The sequence below is a fragment of the Bidens hawaiensis genome, unplaced genomic scaffold, assembly GCF_021521415.1.
Source record: "Bidens hawaiensis isolate Kalapana, Puna unplaced genomic scaffold, B.hawaiensis_p1.1 tig00038981_1, whole genome shotgun sequence".
Lineage (NCBI taxonomy): Eukaryota > Viridiplantae > Streptophyta > Magnoliopsida > Asterales > Asteraceae > Bidens > Bidens hawaiensis.
In genome coordinates, this window is record NW_027505580.1 from 115,475 (window position 1) to 136,502 (window position 21,028).

Consider the following 21,028-nt stretch of genomic DNA (forward strand, 5'->3'; position numbering starts at 1 on the left):
GTTTAACACAATTCAACCACAAACATCAATTAAACCATAAAACATGCGATCCTAAAATGGCACGAAACAAATTCATGCAAGACAAGAGCACACAGGATTTAATTTGACAAGGATAAAATCATACACAATGGTATATTGCATAATTAAGCAAGAGAAATCAGAACTTCACAACTAGATAATAAACACATACTATTTAAACAACCTAAAAACTCGTTTATCAATTATTATTGGTCTAAACCTTGACGATTCTAATAAGTTTAGCCTCTCATATCAATCATAAACGAAACAAAAACAGTTAATCACTTCATGCAAGAAACTTGAAAGAAAAAAAAATTTTCAAAACGAATAATTAACGTGAACGTGATGGACATGTTTTGACTAGAGGTGCACAAAAAACCCGTACCCGGAACCGGACCCGAAAAAAATACCCGGAACCTTTTTTTTTATACCCGGGTATTATATACCCGAAACCGGAACCGACCTTACCCGTAGGGTATGAATAGGGTATGCTTTTTGAGCTCAATACCCGTACCCGGAACCGTACCCGATTTATACCCGTAAATACCCGAAACCGGTCATACCCCATACCCATACCCGGTTATACCCGATAACAGTTTTCTAATACCCAAAATAATATATGCGTTTTTATAGTATATTTTTATGTTTACTTCACAACTTTTATGTTAAAGTTTAGAGTAAAGTGTCATTTTCGTCCTTGTGGTTTGACAAATAATGCGAATTTAATCAAAAAAGTTTATTTTTTGCATATGAACCCTCCACGTTTCTCAGTTCTTGCTGATTACATCCAAATCACTAACCCCGTTAAATTTAATCGTTAAGTCAGGGGTAGACATGTCTTTTCACCATTTCTTTATTATAATACTTATTTCAGTGAACTACGATTTTCGTCCCTCTGGTTTGTCCAAATATGCAGTTTTAGTCCAGTAGTTTCAAATTTGCAATTTTCTTTCCTATGGTTTCATTTCACTTGCAATGAAACCCGAATTCCCTAATCTCGTTAAGAGTGGTCGTTAAACCCATTAGTGTGTCATTCACGTGAGGGGCAGTTTTGTTCCTTCTTCTTTTCCTTTTTCCCCAAATACACCCCAGCCCCTCATGTGAGGGGGCTTGCGAATTAGAGTCGAGGTTTATTTATGGAGAAAAACAACATTGGTTGTCACGTGAGAGGCACGCAAATGAGTTAACGGCCAAACTTAACGAGATTAATAAATTTGGGTTTAATTGCACGTTAAATTAAACTACAAAGACGCAAATTGCAAACTTGAAACTATTGGACTAAACCGCAGATTTAGACAAACCACAAGGACGAAAACCGCAGTTCACTAAAATAAGTATTATAATAAAGAAATAGTGAAAAGATATGTCTACCCCTGATTTAACGATTAATTTTGTTGGACTAAATTCGCATTATTTGCCAAACCACAAGGACGCAAATGGCACTTTACTCTTAAGTTTATTTAAAATGGATATTATTAAGTTAATGATTTGTACTTTAAGTTAATTTATGGTTTTTGTAATATAGTTTAACTATTTTTATAAATTATAAAGCAAATTTAAATTTTAAACAACTTTAAAAATGAATAAATAATTTACAAATTCAAAATCGGGTATTAATACCCGGTCGTACCCGGTTCCAATACCCGGACCCGATTATACCCTACACGGGTACATAAGGTTGAGTTTTTCTCGTCAATACCCTACCCGAACCCTACCCGTACCCGATTTCTCTCAATACCCGATTTTCCAATACCCGATCATACCCGAACCCGGGTATTAGAAAAACCCGATTTGTGCACCTCTAGTTTTGACTTCCAATTTCCAAAACAAAGTCACTCCAGCCCAAAACCTAGAACCCAACAAGCCCAAATCTATGTACCTGTTTTGACTTTTGAGTGATTTTGTGTTGCTAAACTTTCAACGGCCCAAGTTATTCACAAACTTTGGCCCACTTCTTCTAAATTTGAGCACTTTTTAATGTCTTTTATTTCTCACGTATTTCTTTCTTTTGAACAGAAGTTGAAGTATATACCGCACATGGTCATGGTCACATGTTGAACTTCAATTGGAAGCTCATAAAGTAAAAAAGTTCTAAGGAGATTATAAAATGGTTGGGCAAAGAAGCAGTAAAAGTTGTGATTCAGTGTAAGAGCAACAAAAAGGCAAGTATAGATCAATCACCTTATAGCTTTATACTTGGGAGTTCCATATACATAATCAGCCAAAACTATCTTGCTGATACAATGAGCAAGAAAATTTGTTAACTGGTGACATACTTTTTGAATGGATATTAACTGTGATTGCAGATATATTATCCGCTTGATTCACCAACTTATCGTGTGTCATACAAATGAAGTTTCAACACCATACAATCGAGAAAAGAGGAAACAACATCAGGAATGCACTCGACTTATAGGTAAATCCAAAAGGATCCTTAAGATCCTTAAAACACATAAACTACCTAGCATAGATCTAGACTCGCTCACTGGCGAAGTTTCATTGAGGCCCGGGGTGCCCTCCCCCCTGTTTTTTTGCCCAGTAGTGTAAATTTACCCGTTTTCGGCCGGAAATTTTTATACGTAGTGTAAGTTTAGCCTTTTTTGGCCGGAAATTTGAGCCCCCCCCCCCCCCCCCCCCCCGGGTGCCTCAGCCTCGCCACTGAACTCGCTGGCATATATTGATAAGTGTCATGCACTAACCATGAGTCAAATGTCCAATTGTGGTGTGACTAGGATTCGACCATATTTATTAAGTTTTAATGAATCACTCATGGTAAATATCATGTAAGGGTGTATACATTAATGTTCTTGTGATCTATTATATGTGTCTAGATCATTGTACTTGTGATTGCTATTTATATATCGTATCATTACTACGGTGATTATATTTAATATTCGTTCAACTAGTAATCAACTTGGCTTATATAAATATATATATATATATATATATATATATATGGGAGGGTTATTTTGAGAACCATTGTGAGTTTTAATAACTTTAAGAACTCAATTTTGAACCACACATTTAATTAAATGATTTAAAATATGTGGCTGAGATTAAATTTAATTAAAAAAATGAAGCAGGAGAGAGAATAAATATTTTTGATAATTACACAAGTTTAAACGTTAGTTACACATGTGTAAAAAGTCGATTCGGTGTGTAAAAAAATACCGCAATTTTTTGTACATCACTTACACTTACGTATTACACATGTGTAAAAAAAAATTCGAAAAAAAAATTGTTACGTTGAGTTCTTTCGAGTTCTTAAAACTCAAAGTGGTTCTCAAAAGAAATCAATCATATATATATATATATATAAGGTTGGTATTGTAAAGAAAACAGAAAGATATATGTAGCTTACGAAGTTATATATACATTACGTACGTGATCATGCTGAGTGTCGGTTCAGTTTTAATATAAATCACGTTGGTGAACCTTACCTGACCCGACCTGTTTACATGAACTAGTTATTGTAATATTATTGTTTCTCTAGCCATGATTAACATACTAATCACTCCTAATTTGTTTTAGAGCGGGGAAAAAAGGCTTGTGGGTTAACCCATCTCAACCCAACTCGTTTTGACATGAACTAAAAACTACCCTTTTTAATCCTAGTTCGTTTTAACCTAATGCGGGTGACTAATCTAAAGATGTATTGATCAAAAAGGATGCAGAGACAACATTGTTACGAGTCAGAAAAAGCCCAAGTGCTAAGAATGTTTCACTGATTGGGTTTAACTTATTATTTACCATATATTTTAGTGTTGAGGCTAAAAAAATTAATTTATAACTTTTTCAAAATACATTAAATTAATTAATAAATAATAAAACAATTCGAGCTTAAACTTGAAAGAAAACAACTTATAAGTTACACTCAAGCTTTAGAAAAGGAGCTCTAAACGAGCTCATGCCTGGTTGGGCTCACGCTCAGCTCAATTACAAATGATAAAAGAATACTTTTCAAAGTAAAATCCAATAAACTACGAGCCGCCAAACAAGAACCTAGAAAACCCGGTCTACAAGTACAACACTATATTACAAAAACTCACCAGTTTTAAATATCAATTCAACATCGTCAAATCTGGAGTCACTTGGATCTCATTGCCCTTGAATTTTGTAAGCATAATAATAATAATAATAATAATAATAATAATATTGCTGCAGTATTTCCCGTTTTGATTTCACTTTGAGTCTGATTAGTTTCAGCTTAATTTCAACTGTTTAGTCGTAATTTAGTAATCAAGTTGTGGGTTTATCAGGAATTTGCATAATCTGTTATAAATAATAGTTGAAAATCACTACAATTTGATTTAGGCTTTATGAATAAACATTGGAACCCGAAATATAATAGTTACAGACGATTGGTATATGGATTTTGAACTTTTTGTAGTTAAGATTCCACTGTATGCTTAGCAGTTAACACGGGTCGTGTCGGGTCGGGTCGGTTAGGGTTAGAAGTTAGAACAACATTAATGTAAGGGAGGTTGAGGTTTCTAAAATTTAAAAACCGATCGGTTATTAAATATTTTATATTTTGATAATTAAAATTCATCTGTCTAGGGGTGAGCATGAGCCATTCGGTTAGGGTTTAAACCGTACCTATAGCTGATGTTTAGTTTCTGAAGTTTAATAACCGATAAGTTATTGGGAAAGAGGAGTCGGTTAATTCACGATTGTTAACCGTAGGTGATAATTTCATTAATAATCCCAATCAAGATTCTGGAAAATGAAAATAGTAGAGTTCGCTATACGCATTAAACGGTCCGGTACTGGTAGTGTAAAAATAGCGAAATACACCTGAACGGAATCGTGTTAAACCGAAAAGCGTAAAAATGATTGTCGGTACTAGTAAAGATGTTCGGTTGGTAACGGTTCAGTTTGTAGTGGTATGGTATCGGTACAACAATGGTAGTTGTATGGTATCGGTACGATGCGGATACTGCATATAGTTTGGATGTAATAAATTACTTTATTTTGAAAACTTTCAGTAAAAAGTTATATCGAAATGTTATATAAAAAAATTTAAACGCAACTGCGTGTTTAGGTTTTATTCAAATAGTTAACAAACGCAAGCTATATGAGAAAAAACAAATTAATTGATAAGTGAATTATTATTAAAAAATCTATATGGCAGGTGTCAAGATTTGATAGGGGTGAACACTAGTTACTTCATTACTTTTAATAGTAATACTAATAAGGAGGTTATTTCTGTTATTTCTATGATTCATACACATATAACGTAATCCAACCTTCAGTTATTTCACACTTTCAGTCATTTTTTTTGTAACGCAGTTTTTGATAAATTAGATAATAGCGTATCATGGATTTAAGTAAGCTAGACCGCGAAGAACTCACACTGTTGGGAGCCGGTGCTTGCACTATGCTAGCTCTTCATTTCTCATCTCAACTTGCTTCACAACATCTTTATTACTGGAAAAACCCAAAACAACAAAGAGCTATTATGATAGTTATTCTTATGGTCCCGGTTTATGCGGTCACTGCTTTTGTGGGCGTGTTGGATCTCAAGAGTAGCAAACCGATTCTCCAACTTTTGGATTTGATTAAGGATTGTTACGAGGCGCTGGTATGTGAATTTTTGTGTTTTGACTTTTTTTGGCCCTTTGACTTTTTGTTGATTTTTATTGACCTTTCGATTTCAGGTTGTTACTAAGTTTCTTACTTTATTGTATGGGTATGTGAATATGGATATTAGTAAAGATACAGTCCCTGATGAAGTTAAGGGAAGAGAAATTCGTCTTGGGTTCCCGATGTCTCTTTTCCAAGTGAGTATATGTTTTTGTTACAAATTAAAAATACACTTTGGTTCGGTTTACCGGTTTAAAGGTTTGGTTTTGCCGGTTGGAACCAATTCTTATGTATATATTATTATTCTAAATCTCTTGTTGGGTATACATTTTTTAAACTAATAAAGATAATTCATATTAAACAAGTGGTTCGGTTTACACGACCAGTTCCCAATTTCAACTGAACTGTTAAACCACCAAACCATGCAAACCGAACCAACAGGCCAACCCTTTTTTTGGTCAAAGATGTGGGTTCCTATTAGGGATGTAAATAAACCGAACGAGCACGAACGTGGCATGTTCATGTTCGTCTGTTTAACTTAACCGAACAAACAATTGGTCTTGAACAATTAAATGAACAAAGTTTTCTTGTTCGTGTTCATTCGTTAAGAAAATGAGCATGTTCATTCTTTAACAATATAAGCAAACGGTTCATGAACATAAACTAGCATAAACTAGACTAAATGTAATGGGTCTATAAATATTAAATGAATATACAAATGTAAACTTACGAACATAAAAGAACGAACGTAAATGAACTAGCAACGAACGAACATGAAAAACGCAAATGAACGAACATTCATGAACATAAATGAACGAATGAGACATGTTTTCATGTTCATTTGTATAACTAAATGAACAAAAAATGGCTTTCGTGTACTAAACAAACAAACATAAACGCACTTCCTGCCCATTGGTTCACCACCTCGTGGTTTGTTTGCATGCCTACTTTTTATTGTAATAAGAGTGTTTTGATAGTCATTTTAAGAAAACTAAAAATGGACTAAAAAGTGTTTGTGGGTCAACCCATCTAGACCCGACTCATTTCTAAATTTACACATTAGCCCCCCACCCCCTGCTTATCTTGGCACATATACATATACTGTAACTATATTTTTTGTGTGTGCAGCCTCGTACAGCTCATCTGAATCAGCACACGTTAAAGCTTCTGAAGTACTGCACGTTGCAGTTTGGCGTGACGCGACCCATATGTTCATTTTTAATGATCAATTTACGGTTACTTGGGATGTATCCTGGTTGGGTCAGCTTGACATTCACAGTTATTCTAAATGTTTCGTTCTACACGGCTATGTATTCTTTACTAGTCTTTTACCATCTTTTTGCAAAGGAGTTGAAGCCTCACAAGCCTTTAGCCAAGTTCTCATGTGTTATTGGGATCATCTTCTTGTGTTTTTGGCAGGTAAACATTATTTGAAAGCCTTTCTAGTATTTAAGCGTGTAATTTATTACAGGCCTGCAAATCAATCGAGCGAACACGGATGGAGCATGTTCGTGTTTGTTTTTTAACTTTAAACGAACAAACGATCGAATACAAACATTTAGATGAACGGGGTTTTCTTGTTCGCGTTTGTTTGCTAAGAAAGTGAATGTGTTTATTCGTCTATGATTATTTATTAATAGTATAAACGAACAATTCATGAACGTAAACAAACAAACATAACTGAACATAGATGAATGAACATAATTGAGCCAAAACCAATTAAAAGTAAATCTGAATATGGGCCTAAAAAGTTAGTAAAACTAGACTAAATGAATATATTAACGAACAAACGTTACATAACCAATGCAAATGAATGTTACTGGGAACATAATTGGATTTAAATGAACGTAAAAGATTGTTCACAAACATAAATGAAAGAAAGAGATGTGTTCATGTTCCTTCGTTTAACTAAAGAAAAAAATTCTGTTCCTGCTTTGTACCTTATCTGATAAGCGCACATAAACGAACTTTGTGCCGAACAGTTCACTGAACGCTCGGTTCATTTACAGGCCTAGGTGTAAATGAGCCTAGCTCCCAAATTCTATATTTACAGCTCGATCTTTGCTCGTTAATAATTTTCTAAACTCTAGCTTAACTCAGGTACTATTTATTATATATTTTATTATTTTGTATATATTTGTAATTTATACATAACAAAATACATTTAGTTTTAGTTATTTTTTTTATTATTGTATATACAGTAATATTTTTTATGCAATTATATATATTATATCAAAATAATATATATTATTATATAAGTTATAAGCTCAGTTAGGCTCGCGAGAGGCTCGATACGTAAACTCGTAAAGCTCGTTTCTAGCTCTAACGCTATAGTAGTGTTAACGCAATATTATTTATGATTTATGTGTAGAATATGTGTACTACAAAGTGTAAACTTTATTAATATTTATGATCATCTTCTATGGGTCAGATGGGTAAAATTTAAGAACAACCTATATAGCGGGTCAGACGGGTAAATTTTAAGAACGATCTATAAAGCGGGTCAGATGGGTAAAATTTAAGAACGACCTATAAAGCGGGTCAGATGGGTAAGTTTTAGACTGATTAAACTTTCTAATCAAAAATATTAGATTATGTATTAATATTGTAGTTTTTACAATCATGTTAATTACAATAGGTCATCAATTTCTATATGACATGATTGATAAAAACGTGTTGGCGGTCCTGTTACAAAAGGTTTTGACCAGTTATCAATGCTGCTACTTATGCCATGCATGTGTGATTACATATTATCTATTATCTTTATTCGGGTATCCATTTTTCTGATATATGAGTTTATTATTCAGGGAGTATTCATCGACATCCTAGTGAAAGCAGGTGTCATAAAATCACATCATTTCTGGATGAAAGTTGAAAATGTTGGGGAAACAATTCAAAATGTTGCAATAATCGTTGAGATGGTTGGATATTCTGTTTTCCAACAATACGCGTTTCACTTTGAACCGTATAGTGGAGATGTCCAGGCGATGCTGCAAACGGGTAAAAGGAACGAGTGACGTGTATCATCTCTTGTTCATTTTGGTGTTGTAGAGTTTGTGACCTTAGCGTTGTATTATGTTTCCCTTTCGGTTTTTAACACATGTTTGCTACTGACGAGGGGTCTTCTCGAATCGGTCTTGTTTTTTTTTTTAACTCATGGTTAACAACATACTTGAAGTTATCTCTTAGTGCAAAATCAGATTAAATAATATTGTATCGTGTTGTGTCATTTGGTCCTTAAATAATTGATTTAGAGCATTTTAAAAGGTATTTAAAATGGGGCTAGCTAAGGTGTTCAAATCAATGGTTTGTTTTTTTAGTGTCAAGTGACAAAAAAGAGTGTCACAACTCACAAGTAGAAAGATAGCGGTGAAGTACAAGGCTGAATTCGGATCGACTCAAAAGTCGTTAGGTGAAGGCATAAATAGAAATATGATAGTTTGTCAATTTGATGTGACATGACATTTATTTTGTGAAATTTCTTTTTATGAATATGCAACGTCAAATAGTGCATAGCCATGTTCGACGATCCAATACAATAATTGCTTAAATAAGTTTAAATCGAACTTTTTTATGGTTCTACGATAAACTTCCGCCTATCACTTAATTACGATTTTTTTATTATTATTTATAACCATCAAGCACCGTTGAAATCATTTTATACACATAAAAGTCTAAAATTCACTAACACAAGTTTTGTGACCGTTATGTAACTATGGGAATTCCTATTCAATCCATGATATTTTGTGAGTGAAGCTTTTATAATGTAATGACTAGTGAGTGAAAGAGAGATAAATATATTGATTATTCTGTATATTTAAAATATTACCGTTCAACCTTTATATTTTTTTAGTATTTTTTGAAAATGATTATGACCGAGGAGGAAAGTAAAATATAATGATAAAGATATAAAAATAAAAAAATATTATTTAATTAAAAAATATAGTAATTTTAAATGTAATTTTAAGTTTAAAGATAAAAAAGGAATATAAATACCATCTTACCCCGAGTGAAAATGTACTTTTTATAAATCTCAAACTACAAAGAGAGTATGAACGTTTAATCAAAGTAAAAGGACCCAAAATGTAAAATTCTCTCATTTTAAAACTTTTTATACCGTTACAGTCTTCTTCTTCTTCTTCACCAACACACACACAATTAACATAACGCTAAAAAAGGCTCATTTGTTGTCATCACCAAACAACATACTGAATCTCACTCTAAAGGCTCTCTTATTCACCGTAGCCATCGCATCTGCAGCTGCCGCGGTCGAATTCACGCTCTTAACCTTCAATTTCCCGGCAATTTGGTCAGCTTTTGACTCCTATATCAAACCACCCTACCTCTACCTGTTCATCAACATCATTATCCTTCTCACAATCACCGCCACGTCAGATATCCACCTACATGATGATCAACCTCCGGCTAGCTTTCTGCAGGTTCCGACTGAAGACAGTTTCGGTATTTTCGATAGTGTGTGTGTGCCTAAGGGTTTTGAGGAGTCTGAATTGCAGATTATATGCTTGTCATATAATAATAATATATAGGTGCTAGAGCTATGAAGGTGGCCACGGCGGTTGCGGAGGAGAACGGTGGCCGTCAATCACGATTGCGGAGATTGGAAACTTTCGGTCCGGAAATGGCAGTGGCGAGTAAGAAAAAGAAGGTGGTTAGGAAATCTGCGACGCTAGAACCACCGTCTGCTGCAGTCTCAACAGTCGTCGTCGGTGGTGTTGTCGCCGGATTCCGGTGGAAAATTGAGGAAATATGGGTCGCTTAGTAACGACGAGTTGAACCGGCGTATCAAAGAGTTTATAAAGAAGTTTAATAATGATATGAGGCTGCAGAGACAAGAAGAGTCAGTCGAGCAGGTTATAGCGTTGAGATGATTAAGTAGACCCGTCAGTTATCTAAATAGTCATTAAAAAGAGGTCAGAGCGTTGACCAGTTATGGACCCGTAGTGAGAAAAAGTAGTTCTAGGCGATATGTACCCGGTGCATTTTATGCTCTCTCTTTTTTGTATCGGTTAATGAAAACGAGTTTACCTTTTCCTTTATGCAATTATTATATGTTAATTGTTTTAACAAAAGTGGAGTTGTTTTGCTTTCTTCAGGCCCGGTGATGACCGTCGTTTGAGTCAATCAAAAACCTAATTATTCTAAATAGTTATAGCAAGTAAGGTATCGTATCACAAGGAGTATGTGGTCAATGCAATTCGTATAACAGATTTAATATTATGAAGTACTGGTTTTTTAGTGCTGATCACACAAGCAATAGTTTGAATTTAAAGAACTAAGCAACGAACAAGTAAACGAGTTGTAAGCAGTTAACAAAGCAAATCACACCCGGGAATTCAAGTAAGCAATCAACAGTTATCTCATGCAACCTAACAGATTAATTATTAATGATTAACTGAAAACTGATCAATCAGACAAAACCTTAGACATCAACAATTACTTTACACACGGCACTAGTTATCAAACAGTCCTTGCCAGTGTGACTCAGTTAAGGGCAATTGTATGTTTTATCGTATTCAATCTAATCAAACAGTTATATGACTAATTATCTAGCAACTGGTAACAGATCGTTCAGACCAACGTAAACCTAAACCGACCGAACACACAGAAATACCAAACATTAATAATCATATATCAATCATCAATAATAATACAATAGTATTCAGTCACATGAGAAAAACTGTAAAGATTACAAACTATACATCCCGGGTGCGATTCTGGGAGATTAGCTGAGCCTAGACATCATCAAATCTTCGATACGGTTGATATGAATCATGCGGAGGGTCTTGGCACAAGCTATGATGGTGGAAATCGCCTCTTGAAGCTGCTGGAATCGCCTTTGGTTCGTAAAAACGAAGTTAGGGTTCTTGTTTATGAAGAATAAGTTATAAACTCAAAATCCCGTCTGCAGTCCCGTCGCGGTACGCGACGGGGTTTTCTATGGCCTATCGCGTACCGCGATTGACCATTAGTCAACACATCATTTTATCTCCCATCGCGGTACGCGATGGGGACTTCAGCACACCCATCGCGTACCGCGATGGGTCTCTGACACAGCAACCTTCACTTCTTTTATCGTTTTGCGTGCTGGACATCCCGGGTCTTCATTCCGTGTCACAACAGGTCCACAATGAGTACTTTAACGCCTTTGACCTGAAATTCAATAATACACGTATGAAGTATCGATAGTTCTAGAATAAACAGTTAAAACTAAATAATAAACGAACTAAAGCATATACAAAATAACCGACCATCACCCGGCTCCGAAAACGGTTAAATTTTTTTGGGCCGAAGGCGAATTTTTTTTTGGACCTTAATAAAAATGAGTATCTTGTTGGGTTTAAACAATTTAATTTTTAAATAAGCCTTAAATTTTTGTGCCTTATGATTTGGTTGTGTAAAAAACTCTTTTTATATAAAATAAGGTTAAAATGTCTCGAGGTTAGAACCCACAACCTTTTGGTTGAAAGCCCACAACTTTGTCAATGAACCAAGCTACTGATTCTGTAATTATGTTTAAACATTATATATACATATTGTGTTTCACAAAAATATATATATAATTTTTATTTAAAAAAATTCTAGGCCTATCGGGGTGTCGGGCCGGGGTCCGTCGACCACCCGGCCCTCCCTTGTAGCCAGCCCTGCTTTTCTTTTATGCAATATTTATTTTGTATAAGCCAGTTAATCTTACTAAAGTTTAGCTATAGATGAAAAAAGATTTAAGACTCTAATCGTCAGCATTCTATAATGTTTTACATAGGTTTGAATACTTTTGCAAATATACGTACAATCAAGCCTGTCAAAATGGATTGGCCGATAATTGGTCATAAGTGGGTAGGCTATATGTCATGATACATACAATTTCAACCGTCACTCATGAGTTCTAGGAATTTATGAATTAATCATGAAACAGTCAGGGTCGTCTCAGACCCCCCCCCCCCCCCTCCCCCAAGGGCTCGACTGATAAGTGCATAAAGTTTTGAAATATAGACATTTAAATATGTTATTTTTAACATTAATAAGTGAACTTGACTGAAATTGTTGATTGATAAGAAACAAATAAGAACCCAAAAATATGAACAAATCCATTAAACAATCTAATAAAATGTCATCAGGTCTGGCATTCTAATAAAGTAATGAACTTGTAAATAACCTAATAATGTGTTTTATTGGGCCATGTGTGCACACTTACCCATTATCACATGGTAGGCTTTTATATTCTGCATGATCACATGTTTTAAATTATCGCATGTACGATTTAGAGTTAGACCTTTCTACATAGCTCCGTACTAGCATGAATAGGGCATGGCTAGTATCATATTTTAAAGAATCTTGTATTCTTGTAAATCTTTTCAAGCAGTACACATTCTTCTTGTTTATTAATAAAGTTCCCTTCACAAATCCATAGTTGTTAAAGCGTTGTATCGTTTGGTCAAAATAGCTTACTCAAATCTAAGCGTCATATGAGCGTTGTAGAAATCACTCTGTGACAAGTATCGTTTGGTCAAAATGGCTTACTCAAATCTAAGCGTCATATGAGCGTTGGAGAAATCACTCTGTGACAACTAGTAACGGAGCAAAGTCCATTCACTAGTATGGCAACTTATTCGGGAAAGATTGTACCAACAAACTTGCTCTTGGAGAGAAATTCGCAAATGCGGAAAATAGAATTGAGACATGTCCAAAGACCTTGTGCTAAGCCTGGACAAATTAGGTCAATAGGACATTAATACCGTTATCACCTGATGTTATTAGGCGTAGACTAGAAAAACTCAATAACGCATAAAAACATACACTAAGCCCCATTAGCAGACTTATCGTGTAACGTGGTTATGCATTGTGAAGTTAACTACAACCACTCGTGTTTGAAAACGAAAAACATCGGGACCATATTCAAGTGGTATAATAAAATCAATATTAAAAGACTAACAAAAATCTCCTAAGTCATAAGGTCATTCTAGGAAACAACTTATTTCACCTACCAAATCATGAGTTCATGACTTATCCTTACTTTATTTGGTTCTATAGAATACCAGACCAAATCGTTTACTATAATTTGAAACAAAAAAAAATTAAAAATTAAAATCATCGAGTGTACAAAAGAAGACCCAAAACTGCTAATAATACAGATTTAAACGGGTGTAAACAAAGTAGCCAACCCTTGATCAACAACAATTTGCAGCTTATCATAACGCATCAATGACGTTAAGTGGCACTTGTACGTTCCTTTGCCTCTTGCCAACACTTCCCCATCGGAATCTATAATTCCTTCATTACTCGACTCGCCCGCCCTAGAACCCGGCTCCAAGATCACTGCTTTCACCTGTTCATAAATCATGTTTATATCTTACGCGTTAAGCTAAAAGAATTGGATAAAAGGAAACAAGTTGAACGTGTTTGACCAGCTCATTTAACTACCTCTAGCAAAGTATAGTACTAAAAATGTCATGTGATGCACTCACCTTAGTATATAAAACATGTGGGGATTTTACATAACGTCCGTCACTCATTTCAGACATCAACGATAACAACCTTAATTTCGGGCAGTCCCGCATAACAATCAAGTCTAGATAACCATCATCAAACTGCATATAAACGAATTATTTAAATTAACAAAGTATTCATGATCAATAATTTGCATACACAAATGACAGGCAAAACCGGTATCTAATTGTTAATACAACCCCAAGAAAATAGTCCCATGAAATGTGTGGTCTCATCTTCATGTTTATGCACAGATAGTTATATTTGTGAATTTCAGACACAACAAGCAGGGGTGTCTTGAAAAATAGACGGATCAAGTAGGGGTGTGATTTTCAGACACGACACAAAACTTAAAAAAAAAGTGTTGGTTTCGGTTTAGTCTAAATGGGTTCGGGTTAGTTTCAGGTCAACCCATGAACACATTTAGCTAAAAGGTCAGGTTTGGGACGAAATTTCCAATGTTAAAAATACTGAATGCATATAATAACAATGGTGGTCATTTTCACTTTTAGGTGTGTATGCCATCTCCTAAAAACAAATTCAATTCAAAATTACTTTTTGAACAAACCATTCAGGCACGCCGAGAAGATACGAAAAATCATTGTACTCCTTTTCTTATTATGCAGCAATGCTTATAAAAATCTCAATATAGTAAAGGCAATAGTGAATAGCTTAGACCACCTAAGATGGAGCTTTCTGGCATCCGACCGACGCTTACGTGGAAGAGAAAGGGTGAACAGGCGGGCTAAAGTTGCCCTAACAACCAACTAAATCAATTCATTCCGCAATATTAAGTAATCCAAATAAAGAAAACAAACCGCATTTGTTTGAAAACAATGGACAAAAAACTAACCTTAGCATCAGGTGCGGCCAAAGCACCTTCAGAACCCCAAGAAACATTCTGAAGCCAAATACCAATAAAAGGACCGTTAATCTTTCTCCACCTTGAACTCCCCGAATCAAGCTTCGGGCCCGGGTAACCACAGTGCTGAGTTTTAAGAGGTTCAACAACAACACTTGTTGGTTCTCCCACATCTTCATAACCAGGAGCAGGTACAAAAGAAATGCACCCATTATATTTCCGCAGTCTTAGAATCCGTTGTAGACCCTAAATAAGTTGTGCTGTTATCATTTTCATAGTATTGTGTCCAGAAACAAAGACAAAAGAAAAACTGCAGGAACGTGAGTTTGACCAAACTGTGATAAACTAATTTGTATTAAATGAACTGAAAATTAGAGTTCACCATTATATAGACTTTGACCCACTATTTGCATAGATAAACACAAACAAAATCCTAAAACAGGGCTCCTAAAATTAGCAAACCCAAAATAAATTAATAATCAAAAAACAAGTAAACAACTCTAGAACATTCAAACCCAAATCAAACTCAAGCTAAGATTCTGACCCGTTTCAAATGTGAATCCAAACGATTTAGCCTAACATTGTAATTAAAATCATAATTGAAACATTTAACTTTTGTAAATTACAATCATTCAACAACAAAATCTTACTGATAACTTGAAAACTCAACAGTACGTCAGTACCTAATAAATCACATAGTTTTTTTTTATTCTTTTCTTAATAGAGACATTGTTTAGATTAAAATCTATTTAGGATAATAGTTCTTTAGATTTCAGTGTTGCTATCAAGCCATACGCCACGTCTATGTATAGTGTTTCATTAATCTTAAACTTGTTGAAAATATATGGAATTCATGTGGAAGCCCACGACTCTTTTCTACATAACTATTTTGATTTTTTAACTTTTATTGAGGTGTTGTCATCTTCACTTAAAATTAAAAAACTAAAAAATTAAAAAAAATTAATGGATAGTCATGTCTGAGTCGGCAGATATCCTCATATTAGAAGATTTACTACATGCTATTGTTCCTAACATGATATGGATACAACAACTTATTCCTTGCTATATATGATCAGTGCACAAATGACGTACACAACTGCATTCTTATCAATGACGGTAGAAAGTTAAAAACTTACATAAAAATCCATTCGGGCACTTCCCATCCACCGATACTGCTCAGACTCAATATCTATATCAGCTATCAGTCCTTTATAAATGAAATAAGTGTTCAAAAACTGTGTATTTTTTAAATAAATGAGCACGTATGTAAGAGTTAACTACTTTAACTGTACCCCATGCAAGCATCAAGACACTAAAAAATCTAGCATCCCCTTGCCAGATTGTGGCTACATCCAGAGAGCGTTTATGACCTGCAAATAATGGAACATGTAACAGATTTTTTATTGATAAACAAAGATTTTGTAAATTATATTATCAAATAAAATTATAAAACTATACCTCGAATTACAGCAAGCATAGCATGAGCAGGTGTACATGGTTGACCAACTGACTCTAGAAGCGATTTTATCATTCCATTTCCAGTACCTTTATATATAAAGTATTCATGTTAATACCTGCTCATCACAATCATATTCCACCTCAAATTATAAAAATAACACAAAATATTTGTAACACCAAGTAATGACGAGACCTAGGCCTGTAAACGAACTGAATGTTCCAACTTCAGAGCTTTCCCCCCTTTTCCGCCGACTCTTTGGCCAGTGGCCACTAGGGGTGAACAGTTTGGCGGGAGCGGGGAAGTTCATTACTGCTTACTTAATTAACAAATGAACATGACCACATGTCTCGTTCGTTCGTTTATGATCATGAATGTTCATTTACGTTTGTTCGTTTAAATTAGTTTATGTTCATTTGGTTGAATTCATTTGTTAGTTTATATTTGTTTAATTTTGTTAATATACATTCGTTATATATTCATTCAAACTTTTTTGGCCCATTACAACTAACTTTAATAACTTTTTAGGCCCGACAGATTGTTTTACACATTACTTTTATCTATCAACTAGTTTTATCTTAGTTATATTTGTGTACCTATGTTCAGTTATGTTCGCATGTTTACACTAGGGACCCGTTCATTTATCCTTTTAAAGAACAAACATAAACGAACACAAGCATGCTCATTTTCTTAAGAACAAACACGAACAAGAAAACCCTATTCGTTTGATTATTTGTGTTCGATCGTTTGTTGGTTATAATATAAAGAAACAACATGACCAAGAAAGCAACCGAACGAACTTTATGAGTCCTAAAATTGGTAACACTAAATAATAAACAGACCTGCAGGTATAGCTCCAATAGGTATCTTAACTGCTGCTTGCCAGTCTTCTCTTTCAAGCAATCCATTAACAACCTACTAATGAAAGACAATCTATTAACCATAGTATGATTAGCCTAACATTGATTAAAGTTATTATTAATAACAACAAACCAACCTCAACTAATATTCCATCTCCACTAACACAAAGAATGCCATCATACTTTGCAAGATCCAAATTATGAGACACTTCCTTCGCGTGAAGCTGATATTTAGTTTCTAACAAGTAACCACACTGAGAATCATTAGCCTACAAAAAGTAACTTGCGTATGCTTAAAGGATGCAATTTCAAATTTCAACAAACCTTGTAAAGTATACTGTATATTAGCATCCTCGAGTATCGGTTTTACATCATCTGTAAACACCTTAGAAGCTGATTTCCTCCCTCCAAATGGATTAACAAATATAAACAGCTTCGTTGGCCTACCTAAAACACATAATAATCTAGTAAGATAAAAAAAAAACAAACAAACATTCCTTAAAGCCAAATCAAGCTTAATTGATAACAGTTTTAGGTCGTCTTTGAAATTAATCATGTAACATGAGCCACATGCATTAAAATTGAAACAAACACTGGCCAATAGCTCCATAATATTCATAATCTCAGTTTTTTTAGGTCACTTTACATCAATGAACAACTAATTTCATCAATACAACTAACTGTAACAACTAATTCCATAATAAGAAAGCATTTACCAAACTTGACTAATAAATCAGTTAAAATTCTAACGATAATCATAGAATAATCTAGGGGTGTTCAACGAATTGAATATTCGAATTATTCAAATTTTAGAGCTACATTCGAATTCGAAATAGATTTGTCAAATTCGATTCGATTTCAAAATAGCCATCGAGTTTAAAGTTGAAATTCAAATGGATTCGATTTGAATTCAGTAAAAATGATCATTTATTTTAATTCCAATTTCAAAACCACTACAAATTTGAGTTTCTTAACAATAAAAAGTACAAGTTTTTAAAACAAATAAATCATTCAAAGTGGTAACATACAAGTATATGAATTAATAACCAAAATGATGAACTTCCATATTTTAGTCTTTAGAACTTAAAAGACCTATGCAATGTATCTTTTTAATCAATATGTATAGTTATAACAAAAATACAAATTCGTATTCGATTACAAAATCGAATTCAAGTTTATAGAGTCCGATTGGAATACCAGGATCAAATAAGACACAAATGAATGAATAAAATAAAATACCTAGGGATTGAATGTATCCGTGAATCTTGTGGTACATATTCCGTAACGAATCCTCCTCCGATGCCTCAAACACGAGGCTCTTCCTTGCCAAATTTCCTCCATAACATCCAAAGCAAGATCGTTCAGTCTCAACGAATGACCTAATTATGAGACTGTGTTGTCCGGTGATTGATACGCCGAGGACTTCTCGGTCGACGGAGAGGCACCGGAGGGAGTTGTTGTGATCATGCCACCGCAGTATGCCGTCGGTGGATAAAGTCAACGGTGTTTTGCAGCCGTTGACTGTAACTTCGTCGTAGAGTATATGCTGTTGCTGTTGATCCATGGGATAAGATTTCACTCGGGATGGTTAGTGAGAGTGATCAGTGAGGAAGTCAAAAGTCAAGGATGTGTAGCGAGTGAGGCGGACGGAGTATACAAAAACTAAATTCTCTACGGAGGATCCAATCATATTTTAAATCTAAATCCCTTGCGTTTGATAATGGAATGAACGGTGGAATAGAATTGATGATGGAATGAAATGAACACGGGAATGGAATTGATCATTGCATTCCTTTGTCATGTTTGCTTACTCAAAGGGAATGAAAAACACCATTACTTTGTGTTGTTTGGTAGACTAAAAAAACGATGAAATAAAATACTTTTTATATGAATCGACAAAAATATCCATACATTAAAATAAATAAAAAATATGTTCATTTTTCACAGCTTTATCCAATTAAAATCAGTAATATGAAACATTTGAATAACAATAATAAAGTAATCAAAATCAATTAAATGGTGTATGAAGCTGAAGATTGCAATACTGATTAAAATTTCACGAATAAGAAATGTACAATAAAAACCAAATGAAAAACTGAAGGCCTGTTACTATATTCACAGATCCAGATTCCTGACTTTGAAGATCAAAGCTTACTTTTACAAATTAAAATTGATTCAGTTTGTGTATCTATTTTAACAAATACACAGCTCTCATAGACAAATACGCACTTCATATGTTTCTGATGATAATCGTTCGACGGTGATTGATTGAAGAAGATTGAAAATTGATGAGGGAAAGGAGGACTAGCCATTGACGGAGATGATGAAAGTCCATTGTGTAATTGATTATTTCAAGTTTTCAACAATAGCAAATGCAAATGTATGAACAGACGAATTGGTGAATCATGAATGGACTGTTGTTGCATATGCTCATCGGCAAGGATAAAGTTGGAAATAAAAAAGGGTTGAGGAAAGGAATGAAAATAAAAAAACACTGGGGCAAGGGGAGGAATGATTTGATGGCGCCAGGTGTACCATATCTCCAGGAACCCGTGAAGAAAAATCACTGCTGGGGTGGACTCTGATCCGATCTCGGCTACGTGAAGCTTTAGCCCGTCTACTTGTATGAATTTGTGTGTAATTTGATCCATCTCCTAGTGTGATGTTTTGCTTACGAAGTTTTTCACGTAAAACATTTTGGTAAAAGGAGTTAAGGATGATAAAGTCACAAAGCATTATCAGTTCAACACGATATTATCATTAGCTGTTTGAAAAGAAAAAATAAGATGGCAGGTGGGCCGGTTAAAATTTTGATGTTTTTTTATAGGGTGTAAACGAGTCGAGTCAAGCATGAGCTCTACTAGGCTATACCTCGGATCGTTTTGACTTACGAAAGCTCGAGTTCGAGCTTGACTCATTTGAATAACTTTAAAGTATTGAATATTTATAATAAGTTTAAAATAAAAAAATAAGTTATTAAATTAGTTAAATAATGATTTACGAACTATTATTGTATAATAATTAGTGACCTATGTTTATAATAGATATTTAATTATGTTTGTACTTCAAATTTCGTTGAATAAATACAATACTTATAATCTTATAATTTATAAAACATTATTTAACTTGCATCCTTATTGATCATATAAAACATCTTTAATATGTTTAGGTTATCTTCAATATTTGATTTTATGTCATCTTAAAACATTATTTCAATCTTAGAAATATATAAATTTTAAATATGTAACATTTAAATGTGTGTGATAATAGTAAAATTAAATCTATAGATTCAAAAGAAAATCCATAAATTATGTATAATTAAATCCTAAATTTCGGTCGTTTGAAAAATCTCGTGTAATACATGGGTCCAAAATCTAATAACCAATAAAAAAAAATAAACATACTGGTCCGAAAATTATCCAACCCGAACCGGCCCATGTCCTTAATATAACTTTTAGCTCAATTTCATCTTTCAATAAAATCCCATGTATAGCCCAATTCCATCTGCCTATATCTTTCTTGAAATGAAAGAATAATACTTGATACCCGAAGCCTTGCTTTTCTATTAAGCCAACTTGTGTCTTTACCTTCTAGAAATGCAATAAAATAAAGATTGTTAAACGGTCTATTATAGATCCACCGACCACTAGTTTGAAGATATTTAAGAGCTTCCGTTGAGTAAGTAAACTCCCCACGAATGACAACAAATTGTCTAACCATAACGAGCTAGTTTTATACCCG

The 21,028-nt window shown here is 34.2% G+C and overlaps 2 protein-coding genes across 2 annotated transcripts; one reads left to right on the forward strand and one right to left on the reverse strand.

Moving 5' to 3' along the window:
- Positions 1-3,991: 3,991 nt before the first annotated feature.
- Positions 3,992-8,818, forward strand: LOC143614069 (uncharacterized). The gene is made up of 5 exons (XM_077087607.1): positions 3,992-4,134; positions 5,326-5,602; positions 5,679-5,801; positions 6,733-7,023; positions 8,412-8,818. Exons 2-5 carry the CDS (start codon positions 5,339-5,341, stop codon positions 8,619-8,621), a joined length of 888 nt encoding a protein of 295 aa, XP_076943722.1. The 5' UTR covers positions 3,992-4,134; positions 5,326-5,338; the 3' UTR covers positions 8,622-8,818.
- A 4,365-nt stretch (positions 8,819-13,183) lies between these two features.
- Positions 13,184-18,944, reverse strand: LOC143614068 (sphingosine kinase 1-like). Its single transcript, XM_077087606.1, has 10 exons — positions 18,527-18,944; positions 17,612-17,734; positions 17,425-17,525; positions 17,270-17,342; positions 16,430-16,516; positions 16,264-16,341; positions 16,108-16,178; positions 14,963-15,217; positions 14,088-14,210; positions 13,184-13,948 (listed from the first exon to the last, which is right to left on the reverse strand). Exons 1-10 carry the CDS (start codon positions 18,849-18,851, stop codon positions 13,757-13,759), a joined length of 1,428 nt encoding a protein of 475 aa, XP_076943721.1. The 5' UTR covers positions 18,852-18,944; the 3' UTR covers positions 13,184-13,756.
- Positions 18,945-21,028: the final 2,084 nt, after the last annotated feature.